The 21,941-nt window shown below is 39.3% G+C and overlaps 1 protein-coding gene across 1 annotated transcript in view; it reads left to right on the forward strand.

Moving 5' to 3' along the window:
• The first annotated feature begins 477 nt into the window (after nucleotides 1-477).
• Nucleotides 478-21,941, forward strand: part of Ube4B (Ubiquitination factor E4B) — a 538,247-nt gene continuing 516,783 nt past the window's right edge. Inside the window, exon 1 of the mRNA XM_090389644.1 lies at nucleotides 478-716. Coding sequence (XP_090245770.1) covers nucleotides 693-716 — 24 coding nt within the window. The 5' untranslated portion in view covers nucleotides 478-692. The remainder of the gene's footprint in view (nucleotides 717-21,941) is intronic.

Raw genomic sequence — 21,941 nt, forward strand, 5'->3', positions numbered from 1 at the left:
AAAGATTCTTATTATTAAAATCTTCGTATCCTTTGCAGTGGGTAAAACATTTGCTTGTCGGTTTCATGGAACACGATGTCGCCACTAGGAGCGCTGTGAGATTTAGCAAATTTTATTTTGGGATATACTTTACCTTACCTTCTCTTTATTGCAAAATAATATTTTCATGATAACTGAAACTTTTTTTTTTTTTTTCGCATAATGTATTGGTTATAGATCATCTGTGTTCTATATTTTGTAGTCAGTTTATATGTTATTTGTTTTTAACACATCTTTTTATGTGTTCCAAAGAAGATAAAGTCTTAAATATTATTACTATATTATCAGTTCTGTAAAGTTTATTATACATATATATATATTTTATTTATTTATTTTTATTTTTTTATAGCTTCTGTGAAATTTGTTTGCTGTACTACTGTACAACTTTTGCATTCTCATTGTGTGCGTCACTTCCGCTTTTGGAAGAGGGAAATGACATCGAAACAGCAGTGAACTGTTTCTGGTTAGGTCGTGCTTGTCAAGAAAAGTTGAAGAATGAAACAAAGTCATGGTTCGTGTTCTGAGAAAAATGCAGTGGCTGTTTTTACCATGTGTTAAGTAGTTATACAGACTTAAGAAATAAAGTTGAAAATTGCCCAATGCTTATTTAAATAAATTAGTTTTTCTCCACTGCACTTCAAGAAAGGTTGACAATGAGTGAGCTTACTCCAGAAGAGGTAAGTGTGTTGATGCCTTGTTACCCACAATAAACTTTTCAGAGAGATCCTAGAACTCCTTTTAATTCTGATCGAAAGAGCAGTTTCATGATCTTTTTATCTAGCCTTAGAAGAAGAAATTAGAATGACGTTCATACTTTCTGTAGTCTAATTTCAGACGGGCTCTTTAAATCCCCAGACCTGCAATGACTGATTTTTACAGCGTAGCAAGCTTTGTTTGAAGTATTATAATGCTTCAAAATATTCCTTAATATAATTCTAATAACGCCCTTTATTACATATTTTTGTGAAATTCTTGGTGATGATGTAATGAAAGTTGCACTTATAAATGGGCGCCTCCGTAGCCAGGTGGGAAGGAGCAGCAGTGCGTAGCACACGCTTCTTGATTAGACCGGGGTTCGAGCCCGTCACCACCAAATACGGAGGATGCGGAAAGGTCAGGGGATGACTACTGCATATCCCGGAGCAATATGGCCTTAGTTGCTAATGCTCCTAAAAATCAAATAACAATAACTTATAAATGGACTGTTGCATCTGAATATTGTATCGGCGAAAAGAAATCCGTTTCTTTTTTGAAAACATACATATTTGCATATACATTCGATGCGAATTATATCTATAAAATATAAATTATTTTATTTCCGAAAATTAACAGACTTCACAGAAATTTCCAAAGTAGAGTTTTCCAACTTGCATTGTTTTGGAAACACTTCATTTAGGAAGGATGTAGATCTGTTGGAAAGGGTGCAGAGAAAAGCAGCAAGATTATTTGTGAGGGGGACTACAAAAGGGAATTCTTACAAAGAAAGATCTGCTATTAGGCTTTAATTTAACAGCTTGGTACCTGTTTGTTAACAAGAGAGACTGTTTATAGGAATGATATACACTTAAATAGAAGGGATGCAAGGGTATTTGCTGATGCTGTCAAGGCACTGTTAGGAGGTCAGAAAGCTGCTAGTTTAGGGGTCAGTATGTACAGACCAATAGCTTAATGGAAGCAGCAAGCAGGTGAAATTGATTCTTGCGCTGCTTTTACTGGGATGTTGTAGGAAGACAATGAATGGAGGATTACGGACCTTCTGGAGGTCTTCATGAAAAAACACATGTGAGCTATGTTAGGTTACTAAGGGCAAACACAAGTGCATATATACATGCATTGTACACTAATGCTAGGCACATCATAAATAAATTTGATGTATTATTAAGATAACAAATATGGATATTTAGGGATCTCGGGAATGGTTTAACTTGGACACAGGGGACGTGGAATTTCAATATGGTGAGTATAATATGTACAGAAAGGACAAGAGGGAGGTGCAGAAGATTTATGATCTTAGTTAAGAAGCATATAGAATCTAAGGCAGTGCACCCAGTTAAAGTAGGTGACTAGTGTAATGTTATGTCATTTTGGTGTGACATAAGCATTGGGAAAACATAACTAAGAGTCAGTGTATGTTAAGGCTAAATAACATAATGTTATACTGGTCATCTACTTCAACTGGAATCGCTAGTTGAATATCAGTGTGAAGTGTTTGCGAAGTGTTACTGGGTTCCAAAACTACTCACTTCCGAGCAACAGCAAGTTCGCATGGAGGTTTGTCAGGAGCTGCAATGGATGGTTACCGAAGATGGTGAGGTTCTATGCAAGGTGATAACAGCACATGAAACATGGCTTCGTCGTTTTGACTCAGAGTTAGCAACAAAGCTCTGTTTGCAAGTCTACATCATAGTCAACACCAGGAAGCAAAACTTGTGGCTTTTGCAGGAAAAGTTATGGTCATCTCTCTCTCTCTCTCTTTTTTTTTTTGATACCCAAGGAATAGGTTACCAGCACATCGTGCCATGTCATATGACTGTAGAACTATACTGCACACTCTGTAACAAACAGCAACAGCTGCACACAGGTGTGTGGATGCTGCATCATGACAGTGCAAGACCTTACATTTCTATTACTGTCTTCGAGTACTTAGCTAGCATTTTGATGTCATATGTGTTCCTCATCTGCCCTATAGCCCTGACCTTGCACCCTGCAATTTTTTTTTTTTTCATTTCCAAAGTTGAAGAAGGAGCTGGGAGGAAAACATTTCCAGTTATCAGAAGTTGTAAGGATATTGGAGGCAATTCTCAAATGCATGTCTAAAAATGGCCTCCACCATGTTTTTGAAGAATTGTAGAAATGTTTTATTAAGTGCATTTCATCAGTTGGAGACTACTTTGCAAAGGACCATCAAAATATGGATGATTAATAAAGGTACGTTGTGAAAAATAAACATTCTTTATTGAACAGTCCTTGTAAATGCTAATGGTGTCATATCTAGTATACAATGCACACAAGGAACATAAATTGGCATTAAGGAACAGACAATTGAAGTGGGGAGATGATTTGTTTTTGCTAAGGCTGTATTTTGCCCATACTAATCTTACAATATGTGTGCTAAACGTTTTCTGATGTTTATTGCAAAATGTGTTTATTCGTGTTTTATTACCCCAATTGGAGATGTTTTGAGATAAATGCTATATTTTGAGATGAAATGTCTTAACAAGAGACATTGGAAAGGAGAAAAAAAATACTGATTACTCTAGAAATGTTTTAGAGCTGTGTGCTCAGCATTGATTGAGTTCATTTTATACAGTGTGGTAGGAAATTTTCCTCTGTGTACCCTATAGTAGTTTTGTCACTTGTTTGGGGAGAGGTTTGGTTTCAAGTCTCATTGACTGGAAGAATTTTTAATGCCCCCCTTCGAGGCTGTAGTTAGTTGATCTCAGGTGGAAGGAGTAGGGGTCCCCCTTTGGGTTATTCCTGGTTTTTCAGTTCACGCAGCATGCAAATGTATCCTCGAAACATGATGCTCTATAGATATAATACGCAATGGCACAGTATAATCTTAAGTTGCACCTAAAAATGAGTGAAAACCAGTAGGAAATTAAATTTCCTACTGGTTTTCTGGTCTTTTCATTCATTTTTCTGGTCCAAGAAAAATGATCTGAAACAGTTTAGTGACATACACTGAATAGCCAGTTTATTGGATACACCAATCCATTAGAAAGTAGTGCCTCTTAGTGCTGATAGTGTTCCACAGGGATGCTGGCCCATGCAGAGTCACTTCCCACAATTTCCTCAGTGATGGATCCCTGCTGTGAACCTTTTTATCCCTCCTCATTCCACAGATGCTCAATTAGATTGAGATCTGGTGAGTAAGCAGGAAAGTGAAATATGTCATACTCATACTCCTGGAACCATTCCCAAACAAATTGTGCTTTGTGATATGGTGAATTATTGCTTAAGCTGATATAATAGAGGGATGCACCTGGTAGAGAGCCATTAGCATTAGTTGTGGCGTATGATGCAAGAAAGCAAGCTTATACAACATATTTCCAAAAAAAAAACAAAAAAACCCCCTTCCCATTTCATCCATCCAGCCACTCCAAATATTTGTCTAGTTCAGCCTTAAATTTTAAGCTATCAACTTCCACAAAAACAGACGAACGTCTGTTCCAGCAATCAACTACCCGCTGGCTGAAGGCAAACTTCCGCATATCTATTCTACAACTGTCTTTCCTCAATTTGAATCTGTGTCCCCTCAGGTCCTTAATCTGAGCAAGCAGAAGTATCCTGTCAACATTGAGCCTGCTCAAACCATTCAATGCCTTATACACCTTGATCAGATCACCTCGCAGATGCCTAGTCTCCAGATGCTGTAACTTGCAGAACTTAAGCCTTTCTTCGTAAGTGCACCCCTTTGTTCCTCTCACTAATCTTGTTGCCTTTTTCTGTGCTTGTTATAGCAACTCTATATCCTTCCTAAAATGAGGCCTGCAGACTTGTATACAGTAAAGGTGTGGTCTGACCATTGCCTTATACAAAGGGATAATCAACTCTTTGTCTCTACTAGCAAAATTCCTATATATCATTGACAAAACTCCATGACCTGCTAGAGCAACCTGTCTGCACTGCTCAGAGAACTTCATATCTGACTTTAATTACTCCCAGGTCTTTTTCATTTTCTACCACCTTAAGTGTAGTACCACACAGTTAGTACATTTCTCTTGGGTTACTGCTATCCATATGGAGTACTTTGCATTTGTCAATGTTAAACTTCAGTTGCCACTTCTCAGCCCATCTGCCTAACTTTTCTAGATCCTGTTGCAGTAGCATACTGTCTTTACTGTCATTAACAACCCTGCCAACCTTTTGTATCATCTGCACACTTGGACATTAAGCCTGATATATCTTCATCAATATCATTCATAAATACACAAAACAACAATGGGCCCAGCACCGAACCCTGGGGGGGGACTCCGCTAATAACATTAGTCCACGTTGAGCAGTGTCCATTTATTACCACTTTCTGCCGTCTCCCACTCAACCATCCCTTTATCCATTGCAATAACTTGCCCTTAATGCCATATCACTCCAATTTGTACAGCAGTCTTCCATGTGCAACAGTATCAAAAGCTTTCCTGAAATCCAAGTATATGATATCAAAATTATTTTTTCCATCCAATTCCTTTGTTACCACGTCGTGTTATCTAGGGCTCACAGTACCGGTCAAAATCTTAATACCGGTATTTTTAATTTATGAAACTGGGATACAGGTATTCCAAAAAAAAAACATTTCTTGCAATAAATTTTGATGACAATTAGGTACAAAAAGTAAGGAAAAAACAAGTAATTACTTGAATTCATGTTTTAAATCAAACGTTTATTACAATAATAAATGTTCTAGCAAAAATGATTAAACATACAGTTATTCTAAAAACAAAAAAATAAGCATTCACACTACCTGTCCGAATAAAGTGAGCTTTTAAGAAACACAATAGTGTTATCATTGAAACTCGATCTAATTTTGATACATATTTAATTAGCGGCAGAAAACATCCGTTTGGATTCTGTGCTGGTTGGTGCTTTGTACTGAGATAGTCGTTGACAAGTTGCAATTTAACCCCCCCCCCCCTTATTCCCTCATCTTCAAAAAATCTTATTTCCTTTTTATCAAAAATAAAAAAATTTCCTTTTTGACTTTTTATGGCACTATATCCATATTAATGAAAGAAAGGGACTGACAGTTAAGTGTGGTGAGGAAACCAAATCTAAGTTAAGGGAGGGTTATTTATTTTTTATTTATTAATTTTTATTTCCCTGTACCTTAGTATCGCCGTCAGTGGCCATTGTTATGATATTCGTACAGCAGCTCCTCTCAAGCACTAAGTCCCACAAGCTACCTGATTGCATTAAAAAATGAGAATTTCCAGGAGTTGAGGGATATCCCCCCCAACACACATCTCACACAATACGTATATCGTATATATATATATATATATATATATATATATTCATTTTTCTCATTTAATCTGTTAATACATGGTATCATTTCCATAAATTTCTCTCAATTAACAATCTCAACTCTCCCTACAGCTTCAAACACTAATTCAATCTTAATCACTTCCTCATATTTCACTGCTGCTCATAGCCACTGCTGCTAATGCGCCATTAAAATTGTAAACCAGCCAATCCTCATATTTCTCTTAATCACCAATATCAATTCACTTCACAACAGCAATCCATAAATTGCTAACTTAATGCTAACAGTTCCATGTAATCTCTCTTAATTTAGCAATATCAATTTTCCTTACAACTTCAACCAATAAATCAACTCAATATTAAACATTTCTTTGTTTCTTCAACTTCAACCTTATTCTAAAATAAGCTCCACTTTATCTAAGTACCGTTTCCAAAACAACATAGTTCAAGAGACTTGCCTTCCTTCTTGTTCACGGTGGAGTTTTTTTGTGCGGGTTCCTCTCACAGAGTGCGGTGATGTTTCTCTCTCTCTCTTCTTAGTTGAAGTCTGCATCTCTGCTGTATAGCTCTTCCAGTACTGTCTTATTTCGTGATTTTGAGAACAGTTCTCTGTTAAAACTGAAGGAAATTACCACAGCAGTAATTGAAGCCAGGGCACTATCTGACTGGCTTGTTATTCAACTTCCAGATTAACTTTTAGCACAGGAACATGACCGGCGGAACCCTTCACTATACAGCTGGACACCCCTGGACACCCCAAGAACTGGACCCAGAACTACCACTGGAAGTCTGCAATCCCTCCGAACAACCACAAACCCCTCTTTTGGTCGAGCACCTTATTTATTTCCTTCTCATTTATTTATTTAATGAATTGATTGCAAGTTATAATTGCCCCCTGTATTATTTTTTTATACGCAAGCTTATGTGCAAACCCCCTCTGGGGGTTTGCACATAAGCTTGCGTATAAAAAGTAGGATCTGTTGATTCATGCTGCCATTGTCATACCCTAACCATGCCCTCAGCATGGAATATCTGTAAAGGTGACCATTTTTCAGTTCCGAAATGTGCCCACTATACCTGTAGCTGCTGATTTTTAGGCAAAAAGAGTAAATTCAATGACGTCACCCGATGCTGTACAACAGTCACCTTGATGCAATATCATCATCATCATCAGCCATTTTCAATCCACTGCAGGATGAAGGCCTCTCCAGCAACTTTCCAGTTCCTTCTGTTTTGAGTACTGGCCATCCATTTACTACTCAAAAACTCATGAATTTCATCTATCCATCTCCGCCTTTGTCTTCCAGGTTTTCTTCTAGCTCCTCTTGGGTACCATTCTGTTATTTTCTTAGTCCATCTGTCATCATGTCTTCGAGCTATGTGTCCTGCCCAAGACCATTTTAGTTCTTTAGTTTTGATAAGAATGTCCTTTATTTGAGTTTGCTGCCTAATCCATGTGTTTCTATTCTTATCTAACAGTCTGATTCCCAATATAATTCGTTCCATTCTTCGCTGTGTAGTTCTTAGCTTCTCTTCCATTCTTTTTGGTGAGTGCCCAAGTTTCACTTCCATAAGTCATGGTGGGGAGTATACATTGATTCATTATTTTACGTTTCAGACAAACTGGGATATTGCTCTTCAGTATGTGACTATATTTCCTGAATGCTATCCATCCAAAATTTATTCTTCTCTTGACTTCCAGCCATTTATCATTATTACAGCTAATAACTTGTCCCAGATAAGTACAAAGTATGTTGAGGGTCAAACGGCACCAGGAATTTCTCCCATCTCCGCGAGTGTTCGCTGTATCGAGGGACAGTACTCTGTCAAGACCAGAGATTTAAAAGTGTGTGGATCATGTGTTGTGTAGTATGTTGTGCCCATTGTTCTTCTGGCCTATTGGCCGTCGAGCCCCTGATGAGACCCGACGTTGTCCGTACTATGCCAACGAGGAGGCTGGCCAGGTGTACCTTGAAATTTATTATACTCTGGCAGGTCCTGCCGCCTAATTTCCTGGGATTTCAGCGGCTGGGTCCTATAGAAAAAAAAAAAAAAAAAAAGATAGATAATCGCGATGGTATAATTGCAAAATCGCTATTAAGTTAGTATGTGGGGTTTGTTCCCCGAAATTACCATGGGATTGTACACTAAAATGACAAGTTCTAGAGGCCTAATGGGGCAGGCAATAATTTTGGTGCTAATTTAAATTTGGATGCGTGGGGCTTTCGCGGTGAATAGTCAAAGAGAAGGGTAGGGAGACTGAAGGCTGGGGGAAGAAAGAGAAGTAAGGGGCCGATAGGGTAGATGGCCCCTGCAGTCAGTGGGGCATGCCCATGCCCCACCAGAGGGAAAGGGGGATGGCAGGAGGAGGAGAAGACAGCGAGCCATCTCTCCCCCCCCCTGCCAAGGAATAGGAGTGAAAGCAGGCTGGTCAAGGTTGCCAGCCCAGATCGCCATATGGCTAGGTGGCAGCAATGTGCTGCAATCATTTCTCTGAGCCCTTGCATGGTAGTATCTGGGAAGGTTTCCGTGGTTGTGTAGACATTCTGCTGGCCTGCACGGCATGGTTGTTTACTGCAGTGGTTGAGGCTGTGGGAGCGTCCTTCTCCTTGTGAAGAGGTCCTGGGCCAGCTGCGCGAATGCCTTATATGTGTCAACTTCAGTTATGGCGAGGTCTTCTTGATTACGGAGGTTAAGCTGTGTTCTAGTAATGAACCTGCAATAGAGGTCCTCATATAGTGGGCAACTGTACATTAGGTGCTCCCACGTTTCACGTTCACCACAGAGGCAGAACGGTGTATCACTCAGTCCAAATCCTTGTAGTTTGTCTCTAATGGCCCCGTGTCCCGTCAGCAGGTAGGTGGTGTAGAGTCCTGGTGAGAGCCACGGTGGATAATTCGGGTATACCAGCCGTATGTTGGGTAGAAATTTTCTAGTTACTGCACCTTTGCTGGAGGTCTCCCAGCGGGCCTGCCAAGTTTGTTGGAGGTAAGCAGAGAGACGGCTCCTTTCTACTTTGGGATCATTTGACAGATCTATGACTCCACCTTTTCAATTATTGCTCCTTCAATCATTATTTCCCTTTCCGTGGTATACTTGTTCATCATTACTTTTGTTTTAGCCATATTCATCTTTAGTCCAAAATCCTTACTAACTGTGCATAACTGATTAAGATTTTCCTCTAATTCTTTGGGATCGTGGCTTATGACCATAATGTCATCTGCAAATCGTAAATGGTTTAGGTACTCTCCGTTCACATTGACTCCTTTCTGCGACCAGTCTAATCTTCTGAAAGCTTCCTCAAGGGCAGCAGGAAACAGCTTCGGAGATATTGTGTCTCCTTGTCGAACTCCTTTCTCGATTTTAAATTTGCTACTGTCTTTGTCTAGTCTAATAAAGGATGTAGCACTCTCATATATTTTCTTCAAAATCATAATATACCTATCATGCAATATACCTATCTGCTAATGCTTTGCACATTCTAATATACTTTTACACACCCATGTTATCCCCAGGAGCTCACATCCAGTGAGTATGGGCTTGGCACACCCAGGGTACTGAGCTGGATATCATCATTCTTCTCTTTCTTGGTGATTCCTTTCTACTTCTCTTTCTCACACACACACACACACACGCACACGCACACACACACAGGGTAACTCGGGAATTTTTTTTGGCTGGTACAGCATAAACCTCAGGCTTCCTTGCACCATATGACTATGATAATAATATACTGCCAACATCCAGTTACTGTCCATATTCAAATTCACAGAACAACTTTTCATCTTCCTCGTTTATTCATTCAACTGCCGTTTTATGGAACAACCTGAAAATTCTTTCGTGAAAATTACAGTCTACTGAAGTTCAAGTCTAATGTCAATAAATATTTTCTTTCATCTTCTCAACCTCCAACCCAAGCATGGTACTAAGTACTATAGGTTCTAATACCTCTCGTGTTTGGGGTTTTCATAAACAAAAATATATACTGCGTTGTAATGTAACAGATGTGGCCTTATTAGACTTCATGATTCTTATCATTAGAAATTGGATTATATGCATTTGCATATGTATTTTTATGACCATTTCTGTCATTAGTATATATAAATGTATAATGCAAATTACCTGCAACACTGCATATTTTGTTAATTTTATCAATTTTCAGGCATTAAACTCAAAAATGTGATCTCAGTCATTGAAAACATTACAATATTAATGTTGTTTGTGTGCTTTTTTGGCACATTGACATGGGAAAGTTAGCATGGGAAAACATATCAGTGATCTTATACTTTAATTCTTCTGCCACCAATGATATTGGACAACAGTATATTCTTTAAGTGTGTAACATAACGGAGGATTTTAACTTCCCAGATATAGACTGGAACTTATGGGTTAGTCACTCGCGCACTAGTAAGACTTTTGTGGATTTATTGGATGATTGTTTTCTGCAGCAGCATGTTCGAGAGAGGGTAATACTCTTGATCTGGTTATCAGCAGTGATCATTCGTGTATTAAGAATTTGCAGATGAAGCAACCATTAGGTGGCAGTGATCACAGTGTACTGATGTGGGATTTACTTAGATATAATTACCATTAGGGGTAAAGGAAGGGGCCTTTGCTTCCGTAAAGGTGACTAGTGGTCTCAGACAATTTTTAAATTCTGTACAGTGGGACCAACTGATGATGTTACCAAAAGCAAATTCTAAGTGGGAAGCATTCAAGGAATTAATAGTAGAAGCTACCAAATACCTATTAAGAAATATTGTTCAAGGTTTAGGCCTAATTGGTTGTCAAATGAACTAGTGAGACTCGTGACAGAGAAGAAAAATGCATGGGATGCATATAAATTATCAGGCGACACATAAGCATTTGATATATATAAGCTAGTCTGTAATCAAGTCACAAAGGAGGTTAGGCAGGCAAAGGCAGATTACGAGAAATCTTTGGCAAAGGATGCTAAGGAAAACAGCAAGGATTTCTTTACTTATATAAACTCTAAAAGGAAGGGGATGAATCTGATTGGTCCACTTGATATCGATGGTTCGACTGTTGATGATCCTGCTCAGATAGCAAACAAACGAATGAGTATTTTGCATCCATATTCACACATGAGGAGTTATTAAGGTTTGAAAATGCCACAAGGTTATCAAATTGTAACAGGGTGCTTAATGATTTTGTAATAACTGAGAAAAAGTGGATGAGAAATTGTTGAAGTTAAACATAAACAACTTTTAACTTCAACATGGGGATTTCCCCATGTTGAAGTTAAAAATCTTTTCTGAGCCATTTCTGGGCAGAACGTGGCAAAACCTAATATACCGATAACAAGTGCGAAACAATGGGCGCAAAGACAACAAGCACGAAAAAGCGGGAAATGCAATTAAAAAAAAAATCTACAACCACTGTATAAGACGCACCCAGTTTTTAGACCCCAAATTTTTTGAAAAAGGTGCATCTTATACATGGGGAAATACGGTATCTTGAATTCTACCCAAACACAATAGGGGGAAGTATGTGATGAAAGTTTTGTCAACCAATTTGGCCCTGGCAAGACTATGCAGGGCTCACAGGGTACAATTTTTCACTGCATGATCAGTTTGTTCACAGGAGACTGTTTTTACAAGGAAGAGATAGACTTTAATAGAAGAGCTTCAACAACATTTGTTGATGCTATTGAGTTAGGGTAAGGTGAGTTAAAAAACTGCTAGCTTGAGAGAATATACAGATTAATAGCTTAAAACAGAGCTGCCTGCAGAGGTGAAAGTGATTCTTGCATTATTCTATTGGAACATACAGCAGCCTGGAAAGCACGGTGTCAGAGATTACAAGGATATTGGGAGTTTGCATGGAACAAGCAAAAACAGGTGCCTATATATTTGCTTGTACACCAATATTACTGCTATAATATATAAATTTGATATGTTTGAAGTATTGTTTAAGTTATCAAATGCAGACATCATAAGGATATTGGAAAAATGCTGCCTCCCATATCTAACTACTCACCATTAAGTAGTTAGATATGGATGGCGAGTACAATGTTGATCCAGCCTGGTGTGACATAATCACTGGGAGAAGAATGGAAATGAAAGTAGGAGTATGTTATAGGCCAAATGATTGATGATTATAATGAATAGCTATACAGGCAAATAGAGTGAGCCAGCAAATCAAAATGTGTTATAATTGGAGATTTTAACTTATTGACTGGAACTTTTTGGTTGATCATGCACACATAATTGCAGAATTTACTGGATGTACTAGATGTTTTCTACAGTAGAAGATTAGCATTAGTAGAGGCATATAATGCAAGAAAGCAAGCTTATGCAGCATCAGCCAAAAAAAAACACTCCCATTTCACCCCTCCGTTCGTTCCAAACACCTGTCCAGCCCAGCCTTAAATTTATTAGGCTATCAACTTCCACAACAAGGGATGGAAGTCTGTTCCACCAACCAACTATCCACTGGCTAAAGGCAAACTTCCGCACATCTATCCTACATCTGTCTTTCCTCAATTTCGATTTATGCCCTCTGAGGTGATTATTCTGAGCAAGAGGAAGAATCCATCAGCATTGAACATGCTCAAACCATTCAAGGCTTTATACACCTCAATCAGATCACCTCGCAGGTGCCTATTCTCCAGACACTGTAATTTGCAAAACTTAAGCCTTTCTTCCTAAGAGCAACCCTTTGTTCCATTCACTAATCTTGTTGCCTTCTGTGTACTTGTTCCAATAGCTCTACATCCTTCTTGAAATGAGACCTCCAGACCTGTATACAGTACTCAAGGTGTGGCCTGACCATTGCCTTATACAAGGGAATAATCACCTCCTTATCCCTTCTAGAAAAATTCCTGTATATCATTGACAAGACACCATGAGCTACTCTTACAGATTGTCTGCATTGCTCAGAAAACTTTATCTACCAGCACAATTACCCCCAAGTCCTTTTTGTTATCTACCACTGTCAGTGTAGTACCACAGAGTTGATATGTTACTCTAGGGTTACTGCTTCCCATATGTAGTACTTTACATTTGTCAATGTTAAACTTCATATGCCACCTCTCAGTCCATCTGCCCAAGTTTTCTAGATCCTGTTGCAGCAGCAGCATACTGTCATTAGTGTCATCATCAGTACTGTCATCATCAGTATCATTTATAAATACAGAAAACAACAATGGACCCAACATTGAACCCTGAGGGACTCCACTAATAACATTAGTCCACGATGAGCAGTGTCCATTGATTACCACTCTCTATTCCCACTCAACCATCCCTTTATCGATAGCAGCAATTTGTCTCCAGTGCCACACTGCTCCAATTTGTTCAGCAGTCTTCCATGTGCAACAGTATCAAAAGCCTTTCTAAGATCCAAATATATGATATCAAAGTTATTCCCTGCATCCAGTTGCTTTGTGACCACATCATAGTATCCAATCAAATTGGTCAGGCAAGACTTTCCCTTATCAAAACCATGCTGTGTCTGAGCTATAACTGAAGTCTTGTCTAGATGATCCTGCAGTGCTTCTTTAACCAGTGCCTCCATTAATTCTGGAATAGAAGTTAAACTAACAGGTCTATAATTATTTGTGTTGCCCTTTGATCGTCCTTTGTAAATTGGGGTCACATTTGCACATCTCCAGTCCATGGTTACCTCCCCTGAGTCCAAAGAAGCTCTCATAATTATGGCTAAGTGTTTGCTTACTTCCTTTACTGCCTCCTTTAATATAACTGGATAGATCCCATCCACCCCGGGTGCCTTTTTTATGTTTATCTTCAACAATTTCTCTTCCACTTTCCTCTCGGTTATTACAAAATCATCTAGCTCACTGCCAGAGTTTAATTCACCTCTGGCATTCCCCTCCCTGAATAACCCATGTGTGAATGTAGATGCAAAATACTCATTTAGTTTGTTAGCCACCTGAGCAGGTTCATTAACAGTTGAACCATCAATATCCAGTGGACCAATCTGATTCATCCCTTTCCTTCTAGAGTTTACATTGGTAAAGAACTCTATGCTGTTTTTCTTTGCATCCTTTGCCAAAGGTTTTTCATAATCTGCCTTTGTCCTGCCTAATCTCCTTTGTGACTTGGTTACAGACCAGCTTATGTCTATCATAAGCTTCCATGTCACCCATTAATTTATATGTATCCCATGCATTTTTCTTCTCTACCATATGTCTCAGTTCATCTGACATCCATTTAGGCCTAAACCGTGAACAATATTTCTTAGTTGGTATGTAAAGCCAAGTAGCTTCCAAGATATAGATGTTTGAACAGGCTAAGAGTAGAAAACCTGCTTCTTGCCCTAATGGTAGCCGAGCATTCTTGTCTCTTGCCAAAGTTATGGGCCGCACATTTTGCCCATCCCTGCTCCCACCTCTGTCCAAACCAGATGGTTCTGTTTTCACTTCAGCCAAGGATAAAGCTGACTTGCTAGCATCCCATTTTTCTTCCAACTAGTGTATTAATGGTCCTGGTAAAACACCTCCTACCATTCCCAACCCATTGAATGGAGCATTCAATGCCTCCTGTGGTCTTCCATCAAAAGGATGTCAGGATTTTGACGAATCTTGATGCTAAGAAAGCTCCAGGTCCTGATGGTATTTTTCCACTTGTTCTCAAAACCTGTGCTCCTGAACTTACTCCTGTTCTTTGCCGCCTTTTTTAACTTTCTTATTCCAACGGTGTTTTTCCTTCTGCTTGGAAATTTGCTCATATCCAGCCAGTTCCTAAAAAGTGTGACAAATCCTTCCCATCCAATTATCGTCCCATTGCCATCACTTTTACTCTGTCTAAAGTAATGGTGAAATCAATTAACCGCCAACTCTTAAACTATTTAGAAACTTTCCGTCTGATCAACGATCGCCAGTATGGATTCCATCAGTGTCGATCCACTGGTGATATTGTGGCTTATGTTACCCATTTATGAACTAATTCAATGGTAAAGTTCGGTGAAACACAAGCCGTTGCTCTTGACATATCAAAAGCTTTGGATCGTATTTGGCATAAAGGTCTTCTAAACAAGCTTCTCTTATGGTTTGCAAACTGTGTTTTGTAATAGGATATCCAGTTTTTTCTCTGTTTGTTCACTGAGGGTGATGGTAGATGGCTCTCTGTCTTCTAACTTCTCCAGTAATGCCTGTGTCCTGCAAGGTTCAGTTCTTTCCCCCACTCTTTTCCTCTTGTATATTAATAACCTTCTTCCATTGACTGGAAATCCTATCCATAGTTTTGCCGGTGATAGCACATTGCATTCCCATTTCCATTTTGAGAAACCGTGCCCTGCTCAATCATCTTCAAATTCTCGAAAATCTACTACCAATTCCTTTAAGCTGATCTCCAGGTAATTATCCAGTGAGGCAAAGACAACTTAGTTGATTTCAATCCTTCTAAAACTCAGTCTTGTCTTATATCTTGCAAAAAAGGATTCTTCTGCTCCTATGCGTATCTTTGATGACACTCCGATTTCTAGGGAAAATGATATATCTCTTTTGGGGGTTGCCCTCACTTCTAATATCTCTTGGCACAAGCACATTACAAATATTGTTTCCTCTGCATCTAAAAAACTTGGGTTTCTCTTTTGCTCTGACCGTTACTTTTCTACCAAACAGCTGTTCACTCAGTACAAATCGCAAATCTGACTTACCATGAAATATTGTTCCCATATCTGGGGTGGGGCCCCAAAACTCTCTCAGGCTTGATCCCGTTCAGAATAGGGCAGGTTAGGTTAATTAATGATTCATCTCTAACAGAGTCTCTCCACTCGCTGTCTCATAGACATACTGTTTCTGCTGCATTCCTTTTCTATAATTCTATAATTCCCGCTCTCTTTCAAAACAGTCCAAACACGTGCTGCCACCTGCCAACATCCAATTACTGTCCAACTTCAAACATACAGAACCAACTTTTCATCTTCCTCGATTGTTCATTCAACTGCTGTTTTCTGGAACAATTTTCCTCCATATATTTCCTGAAAATTACAGTCTACAGAAGTTTTAAGTCCAATGTCAACAAATATTTTCTTTTGTCTTCTCAACCTCCAACCCAAGCGCCGACCGGGCTAGCCGAGTGGGTAAAGTACCTGCCCGGCATCCCAAAGGTCGCGGGTTCGATTCCCGCCTCGGGCTTGGATCAAAGTACTGCAAAAACCTTGGGAGGTGCAATATGGCCACAGAAGCCGATGCGCCAATAACTACCAAATCAAAAAAAAAAAAAAAAAAATCCAACCCAAGCATGGTAAAAGTGCAGCCATTATCAACCCACTGCAGGATGGAAGCCTTCTCAACAATTCATGCTGAGGAAAATGGACCATAATCTGCCATGCTGGTCCAGTGCGGGTTGGCAGATCGACCATATTCAGCAGTCAGGGGCTTGAACCCTGGTCTATTCAAAGAGTGTGTGCTACTGCACTCCTGCTCCTGACCACTCTGCTACGGAGGCCTGGTACTAAGTACTATAGGTTTTACTACCTCTTGTGTTTGGGGTTTACATAAAAAAAAAAAAAAAAAAGATAAATTCTTTGAATGCTTTCCATTTTGAATTTGCTGTTGGTAACATCATCAGTTGGTCGCACAGTATAGAATTTAAATACTGTCTGAGACCACCGTAGTCACCTTTATGAAAGCAAAAACCCTTCCCTTTACCCGATGGTAGTTACTTCTTTGGGTAAATCCCACTTGAGCACTCTGTGATCACTGCCACCTAGTGGTTCCTTTATTGGCAGATTTTTAATGCATGAAGAATCACCACTGATAATCAGATCAAGAGTATTACTCCCTCTAGTTGCCTCCCGAAAACGCTGCTGTAGAAAACAATCATCCAATAAATCCACAAAAGCCTTGCTAGTGTGTGTGAGTGACCAACCCACAAATTCTAGTGAATATCTGGGAAATTAAAATCCTCCATTATAAGACTCTGATTTACTGGCCCACTATTTTCCTGTACAGTTTCTTATTATACTTGTCAGAGTCATTAGGCCTATAATACACTCCTACTCTCAATTTTGATCTCCCAATGCTTGTGTCACACCCAACTGACTCGACACTGCACTGTCCAGTGATTTCGACTGGCTTCACTTCCTTGGATTTTGTTTTTCTTAACTAAAAGCATAACCCCTCCTCCCTTCCTATCCTGTCTATCCTTCCTGTACAGATTGTACTCCCCAAATACCAGTTCTGCATTCCTTATATCTGTGTGACACCACGTCTCTGATATCTCAACAATATCTGCCTTTGATGTTTTGAGCAATACCTCAAATTTATTTATCAAACTCCTAGCATTGGTGTATATGCACGTATACATGCACCTGTTCCTATTCTTAGCTACCCTAACTCAACGCATGTGTTTACTTGTACCGCAGTGACTCCCAGCAGTCTCTGAAATACCCTGCATCTTGTTTTCCAGGCTACTGCTCATTCCAATAGAAGCAGTGCAAGAATCTCTTCCACCTCTGCCAGTGGCTATGTTAATCTATTAGTCCTTGTATCCCCCCCCCCCCAAGCTAGCAGTTTTCCGACCCACCTAACACTGCCTTGATAGCATTGGCAAATATTTTTGCACCCTTTCTATTTAAATGTGTCCCACCCCTGTAGAACCAGTCTCTCCTGTTAACAAGTATAGACCAGTCTGAAAAAATTTCTACTCCTTGAGCCTTGCACAATCTTTCCAGGTCGAATTGATCAACAAGGCTCTCAACATATACTTCCTCATATTGTGTCTGGGCAAAATTGCAGACACTTTCAAATTCAACCCTAATTCATGGCTTTTTTTTCAACAGTGGCCCGTACTTGTTAAATAATTCCACTGGTCTCCAACTCTTAATATCATTTGTGTCAACGTGTACAACAATATCACCTTTTGTGCCCTTGAAAGATATCTGCTCTACAACGTCATCAATCTTTGCCCCTGGCAGACATACCCTGGTCCAGTTCCACCAATCCTTTTTACATACCATATTCCCCATTTCCCTGACAATAGTCACCAACAACTACTAGTTCCTGTGGGACACAGAAGCAACCCTTGGGGGTTGCCGCTATGTTCCGTGATGATCAAATTGAAAGCTCTGGCATTGATGTGGGCAGCTGAGAGCTTGATTGGGCCCCTCAATTTAGATCCTTCGAGGGCATCCACCCTGTCCTTCAAGCTCTCATATAGGCCCATAACGCTGAGTTGTTGCCCGATTTACTTGCACTCCTTACATCGTACACACGCAAAGACATCCCCCTTGGCAACACATGTCCTGTACCTGATTGCTTCACAAACATCAAGCAAGCAGTGCATTTTAAAAGTCTGTGATTCAGAGGGCAAATGCCCCCCCCCCCCCCCCCCCCAGTTCTCCCCTGAGCCACAGCACTCCCATTAGCTTGAGCCTTTTTCTTTGTTGCTCTGGTCTGAGTCATGATTTCGATTCGATTTCAATTAAATTTCAATATCAGTACAATATTATAACCCTAAACTTGTATCCCAATGCAATTATAACACTATATAGCTATATATATTTTTTTCAGTATTGAATATTATCTCCAAGTTCCGTTATACAACTTCCGTATCAAGTTATGTATTAATTAGCATTAGCATTAGTAGAGGCATTTGATGCAAGAAAGCAAGCTTATGCAGCATCAGCCCAAAAAAAAAAAAAACCCACTTCCACTTCACCCCTCTGTTCTTTCAAAATACCTGTCCAGCTGAGCCTTCAACTTATTTAGGCTATCAACCTCCACCACAAGGGATGGAAGTCTGTTCCACCAACCAACCACCCGCTGGCTAAAGGCAAATTTCCGCACGTTTATCCTACAACTGTCTTTCCTCAATTTGAATTTATGCCCTCTCAGGTGATTTTTCTGAGCTAGAGGAAGAATCCCATCAGCATTGAGCATGCTTAAACCATTCAATGCTTTATACACCTCTATCAGATCACCTCGCTGGTGCCTAGTCTCCAGACACTGTAATTTGCAAAACTTAAGCCTTTCTTCGTAAGAGCACCCCTTTGTTCCATTCACTAATCTTGTTGCCCTTCTCTGTACTCGTTCCAGCAGCTCTACATCCTTCTTGAAATGAGGCCTCCAGACCTGTATACAGTACTCTAGGTGTGGCCTGACCATTGCCTTATACAATGGAATAATCACCTCCTTATCCCTGCTGGAAAAATTCCTGTATATCATTGACAGTACTCCATGAGCTACTCTTGCAGCCCGTCTGCACTGCTCAGAGAACTTCATATCTGCCTGCACAACCACCCCCAAGTCCCTTTCATTCTCTACCACTGTCAGTGTAGTACCACAGAGTTGATACGTTGCTCTGGGGTTGCTGTTTCCCATGTGTAGTACTTTACATTTGTCAATGTTAAACTTCATTTGCCACCTCTCAGCCCATCTGCTCAACCTTTCCAGATCCTGTTGCAGCAGCATAGTGTCAGTAGTATCCTTGACAACCCTGCCAACCTTTGTATCATCTGCAAACTTGGACATTAAGCTTGATATACCATCATCAATATCATTTATAAATACAGAAAACAATAATGGACCCAACACTGAGCCCTGAGGGACTCCACTAATAACATTAGTCCACGATGAGCAGTGTCCATTGATTACCACTCTCTGTCTTCTCCCCCTCAACCACCCCTTTATCCATAGCAGCAATTTGCCTCCAATGTCACACTGCTCCAATTTGTGTAGCAGTCTTCCATGTGCAACAGTATCAGAAGCCTTTCTAAGATCCAAGTATATAATATCAAAGTTATTCCCTGCATCCAGTTCTTTTGTGACTGCATCATAGTATCCAATCAAGTTGGTCAGGCAAGACTTCCCCTTAACAAAACCATGCTGTGTCTGAGCTATAACTGAAGTCTTGTCTAAATGATCCTGCAGTGCTTCTTTAACCAGTGCCTCCATTAATTTTCATGGAACAGAAGTTAAGCTCACAGGTCTATAATTACTTGTGTCAGCCTTTGATCCTCCTTTGTGAATTGGGGTCACATTTGCACATTTCCAGTCTATGGGTACCTCCCCTGAGTCCAAGGAAGCTCTCATAATTATGGCTAAGGGTTTGCTTACTTCCTTTGCTGCCTCCTTTAATATAACTGGATAGATCCCATCCACCCCGGGTGCCTTTCTTGTGTTTATCTTCAACAGTTTCTCCTCCACTTTACTCCCAGTTATTTCAAGATTCTGTAGCTTACTGCTAGAGTTGAATACACCTCTGGCATTCCCCTTGCTGAATAACTCCTCATGTGTGAATGTCGATGCAAAATATTCATTTAGTTTGTTAGCTGCCTGAGCAGGATCATCAACAGTTGACCCATCAATATCAAGTGGACCAATCTGATTCATCCCCTTCCTTTAATTATATTACGTTTGTAAAATCTAAGTTGTTATGTATTTAGTTAAAAAAGTACAATTTAATTGACAATGAAGTTGCACAAGATTAATAAATGTTACTGATTTATCGACAATACTATATACTATACTAAGCTAATGCTATCTAGTATGGGATATAACGTTGTATTGTATAACAATGGTGGCAAGTTACGAACAGTAAATCTACGGACACTTAAGTATTAATTAACTTCCAAAATCTCGCTGTCTCAATTCAGAATAAACCAAGGATCTTAGTTTTCTACTTATAGAAAATAATTTAATATAACAATTAGTCAATAAAGCAGCTAAATATACTAAAAACTTTCCGTTTGCCAGAGCTGCAAAACTTGTAAAACACAATTAGAGAGAGACAACAAGAGAAAGCAACACTCTTGATATGGCTATTAGCAGTGACCCTTCATGCATTAAGAATCTTCAGATAAAGGAACTACTAGGTGGCAGTGATCATAATATGTTGAGATGTGATTTACTTAAAGATGTAACTACTTTAAAGGGTAAAGGGAAGGGATTTCCTTTTGTAAAGATGACTACAGTAGTCTTAGACAGTTTTTAAATTCTTTTCCTTGGGAAAATCTGACTATGTTATCAGCTGTAAATTCTAAATGCAATGCATTCAGTTTAGTAATCATAGACGCTACTAATCTTTTTTATACCAACTAAGAGATATTGTTTAAGGTGTAGATCTAAACGTATGTCCAATGAACTGACAAGACTAGTAGCAGAGGAAAAATTGCAAGGGATGGTTATAACTTATCAGGGTAGATTCAGAAATCTACAGTAAGTACAAACTAGTCTTCAATCAAGTCACTAAGGGAGTGAGGCAAGCAAAAGAAGATTATGGGATGGCTTTGTCTAAGATTGCAAAGAAAAGTAGCAAAGAATTCTTTGCTTATGTTAACACTAGAAGGAGAGAGATGAACCACATTTGCCCAACAAATATGAATGACATAACTATTAATGATTCTGTTCAGGTTGCTGAATAAATATTTTGCATCGACATTCACATGCGAAATTTTCAGGGATGTAAATACCAGAAGTATACCAAGTTATAGCTGGGTGCTGAATGATTTTGTGATACCTGAGAGGAAAATGAAAGAAAAGTTGTTGAAGCTATAAGTAAATAAGGCACCTAGGGCTGAAGGAATCTGGCGCAATTATATTAAAAGGTTCAGAAGCAAGAGAAGTATGCAACCATTTAGCCATGATTATGAGATCATTCTTTGGATACAGGGAATGTCCTTATAGATTTGAGGTATGCAAATATCTCTTCTGTTCACAAATGGTTTAAGAAGTATTGCAGCATCATTTTGAACGGGGATGCAGTTATATGGAAATCACAGCACTGATTTTAAGGTGGAGGTCTTGTCTGACCAATCCGATTAGCTATTATGACACAATAACAATGGGACTGGATGCAAAAAAATAATTTTGACATCATATACTTAGACTTCAGTAAAACGTTTTACACATGAAAGAACAAATTGGAGCCATGTGGCATTAGTGGGAAGTTACTGCTATATATAAAGCAATGGTTATTTGGCAGAAAACAGAGCAT

Source organism: Mastigoproctus giganteus, chromosome 2, assembly GCF_048544385.1.
Source record: "Mastigoproctus giganteus isolate SK-2022 chromosome 2, ASM4854438v1, whole genome shotgun sequence".
Taxonomy (NCBI): domain Eukaryota; kingdom Metazoa; phylum Arthropoda; class Arachnida; order Uropygi; family Thelyphonidae; genus Mastigoproctus; species Mastigoproctus giganteus.